This window comes from Sinocyclocheilus rhinocerous, unplaced genomic scaffold, assembly GCF_001515625.1.
Source record: "Sinocyclocheilus rhinocerous isolate Xijiao unplaced genomic scaffold, SAMN03320098_v1.1 scaffold1898, whole genome shotgun sequence".
In the NCBI taxonomy this organism is placed as follows: domain Eukaryota; kingdom Metazoa; phylum Chordata; class Actinopteri; order Cypriniformes; family Cyprinidae; genus Sinocyclocheilus; species Sinocyclocheilus rhinocerous.
The window spans coordinates 100161-103959 of record NW_015661023.1 but is presented as its reverse complement, the minus strand read 5'-3'; the positions used below and the strand labels follow the sequence as shown (position 1 = coordinate 103959).

Genomic DNA, 3799 nt, shown 5'->3' with positions numbered 1-3799 from the left:
CGCACGCACGCACGCACGCACACACACACAACCAGTTCCTTTCAGCGACATCACAGAATGAATCCAGCGGAACGGAGCTTTCCAGAAGCATCAGATGACACACAAGCATGTGCTCTCTGTCTGTGAATGGCACTTTCCACAAATAGGGCACAAAATAGGGTCTGAAACTCTTAAAAAATGGACGACATTTTTTTGTACATTGTTACAGTGTTGCAGATTCAGGCTAATTATTGTATTTAGCATTGCTGAATCAACCTAGATACATCAATTTATACCAACAACAAAACACATTTTTATGGGTTAAATCAGGTTGAAAAAGTGTTATTACGGTAAGTTGAGCTTATACAGTCAACATTACATTTAGAATTTTTTTTTTTTTTAAGATTTTTTTAAATTAAAAAGAAATGTTATTACATAACAGAGTGTTATTAACAACTAATTACATGAAAATACAAAACTATATTATTGGATATAAACATGTTATGACATTTTAATTGTTCAGAAAGTCATAACCTCTGAAATGCAACAGCCTAAAATCCTCATAATTAAAGTGAAATCCAGATTTTTAAATGAGCTACTTTTCATTCTAAGGTTAATTTATGTTACGTAACAGGCAGCATATCTAATGGAAACATGTGATTTGTGCCTGTAATGCTCTTAATGGGATGCATTTATGAAAAGAGCCTAACGAACTGAAAAAGTCCAAAAACTCTTGTTTTTCTCCTCCCGTCTCTCTCCCTCCCTCTCAACCTTCTCTTTGTGGCTTGTGTTTCTCAGGATGTTTTTAGAAGTTCTTCTGCGAGTGTCTTGTGACAGGGAGAGAGAACTTCTCCATTACAGCATTTCCTGAGGCGCACACACACACAAATACGCTGCTTTGATATGTCAGGGTCTTGCTCACATTTGCATGGACCTGTAGTTTTGTTTTTGCATGCTCGCACGAGCCTGAGGTGAACTGAGCATGCATGCATATATGCCCTCGCCTATGATAATTAATTAACTGATAAGGCAGCACATGACGAGCATATGACAAGACAACTATTGTGCATATATGAGGAGCAGACTATCAGACAGAAATATCATCTGTGCATCCAGAATCCAGTTGGCTTTTCGCTCAATGGCAGGCACACGCGTGTGAAGCGAGTCAAAGCAAACTGGGTCACGGCATCATGGCGGACTGCCACCATCAGCACTGCATCTAAATCCTCTTCCACTGCGCTTACAAATCCCTTTCAAAGAGCAAATTAAAAGCCAACTTGGTGTTAATGCTACACTGATACCAATGAACTTGCATTTCCAATGCACCAATGACATTTCCATAAAACTCAAATGTAATATGCAAATGTTGATATGAGTGGCCTGATGCCACCGCACCGTGATTAAGTGTCTGAAGTCTCTCTCTCTCTGCGTTTTATTTGAATGAAGACATGCAATCATGTTCTTTATTAAAGTCTGCAATGCTTTCGCACTCTCTGCTCTTTGGATTTGTGATGTATTAAACATTCATGAATGTACAGTCGATATGGGGATGAGTATTTTGCGGTAGGTTTATAGTCTCTAGAGAGTCGTGCAGTTTAATCGTGTTTATATAAAATCACGAGGTCAAGTTAACGTGGCGGAAAAATTCAATACACAGACAATATAGATAGATAGATAGATAGATAGATAGACATCTCTTTTGTTGTCATATTTTGCACGTCGACTTTACTGCCCCCTGTGGACAGATGCAGTACTGCACGACATTTCACTCTCCTTCCGAAAGTAAACCACTGCAATTAAAATTAGTTTGGATATTCTTGGCATACTATAATTATTTATTTTAAAGATCGGTACGGTAGCTATACTTAACGTTTCGTCGACGGGGATTGTGTGTGTGTGTGAGAGAGACAGAGAGAGAGAGAGAGAGAGAGGATGAGGATGTGGGAGTGTGTGTGTGTGAGAGAGAGAGTGTGTGCGAGCGTGCGAGTGTGTGTGTGTGAGGCTGCAGATTCAGAGAGCGAGTGACTGTGAGAGAGAGAGAGTGTGCGTGCGCGCGAGCGTGAGCGAGAGCGTGTGTGTGTGTGAGGCTGCAGATTCAGAGAGCGAGTGACTGTGAGAGAGAGAGAGTGTGCGTGCGCGCGAGCGTGAGCGAGAGCGTGTGTGTGTGTGAGGCTGCAGATTCAGAGAGCGAGTGACTGTGAGAGAGAGAGAGTGTGCGTGCGCGCGAGCGTGAGCGAGAGCGTGTGTGTGTGTGAGGCTGCAGATTCAGAGAGCGTGTGACTGAGAGAGAGAGAGAGAGAGAGAAAGAGGAAAAGGCGTTTCCATTCTCAAACCGGCGAGACGCTCAGAAACGCGCGAGCACCATCCAGAGAACGGACGCGTAAAGTTTCCACGACGTCTTCGTTCATAATAACCCCAACTTCTGCGTAGATATTCACGCTCTTTGACGCTGAAGTTTTGACCGAACTGTGTTTGTGCTGAACTGGACTTTGCATTTGGGTAGCCACCGCGGATCTCATCCATCACCACCGGGAACATCATCATCATCATCTTCATCATCGCCGGATCACCGGGCGCGCGGAGTAAGTCACACACCTATCCCTGAAAACTGTGCTTCATAGAAGTAGAATGTTTGGACCTTGGAGCACCACTATCATTCATACAGTGTTTCTATCTAATACCCCGTTCGATTGCACTCCCACAGTAATATCTATCTATCTATCTATCTATCTATCTATCTGTGTTCAGTTATTCTTAAAGCGGTAGATCGCCGTGGATTCACGCTGATCCGGTTTGGCTGATTGTTCGGCGGAATGTGCGCCTTATTAAAATAATCATTTAATTATAGTTGTGTCTCAACTACGCCGGAACAGAATCTGAACGGCTCTCCTATTTTTATTTTTTTTGCGCCATAGAACCATGTTTCAATTATTTTCAGCGGCTGTAGAATAATGACTGGTGGAGTCCCGATTCCTGATTTTTAACTAACAATTTAATTTGTAGTTCAGTATTTTTCCTGCATTATTTGTGTTCTAGTTTAACCTAGGACTTGCATAATGCAGGCTAAATGATGTTAATGCATGGAATTCCTCTACACTGTCTGCTTTCGCCACCAACCCTTTTTTATTTTCACCAACAAAATCTGGTAGCCATCGAACATTCTGGGTTGATTATCTAAAGGAGCTCAGTGAAACTGCTGTGGAAGCAGTCTGGATGAACTCATAATGCAACCTCACGACACAAACCCTCTTCCTGTTGGACTGTAGTGCTTCCCTTTTCCTCTCACAGCTGCTTTTCATCTCGCCTGAACCAAGCAAAACCAGATCCGAGCGTGGAATGAGCAGATGCAGAATCTGGCAGTCACACAGGTGTGTGTGTGTGTGTGTGTGCACCTGGTGAATGGTTTCTGCTCTCCTATCTCAGATATTGATTTGTGTTTTTCCTGTGGTAAGGGAAGGACGCAGCTCAGCAGAAACACACCTCCCTCATTGTCCTTGTGTGTAGAGAGTGTTTCAGGCTGGCATTGTTTGCTGGCCAAGAATGGTGCTGGAAACTTTGTTTAACAGAAACTTTAGATCATTGACAAGCCAAAACCCCTGACGGACATCTCTTTCCCCCCAAAAGACTCATCGGATTACAAGCAAAACATTAAAAAGGCAGATCATCTAAAGCAGGTTGGTTGTGATTCAAAAAATGAGTTGCATGTCTGTTCTGAAAAAACAAAACAAAAAAACAAATGCAAATAGTACAATCCAACTAGCCATGCAATCTTAAGATTGCAGGATCCTTATCAAGATTTAAAAGGCAAAATGCCTTCTGC

The 3799-nt window shown here is 42.4% G+C and overlaps 1 protein-coding gene across 1 annotated transcript in view; it reads left to right on the top strand.

The window, feature by feature from the left end:
- The first annotated feature begins 3308 nt into the window (after positions 1 to 3308).
- Positions 3309 to 3799, top strand: part of LOC107726198 (astrocytic phosphoprotein PEA-15-like) — a 38159-nt gene continuing 37668 nt past the window's right edge. The window contains exon 1 of the mRNA XM_016535722.1: positions 3309 to 3347. Within this exon, the coding sequence (XP_016391208.1) occupies positions 3324 to 3347 (24 nt within the window). The 5' untranslated portion in view covers positions 3309 to 3323. The remainder of the gene's footprint in view (positions 3348 to 3799) is intronic.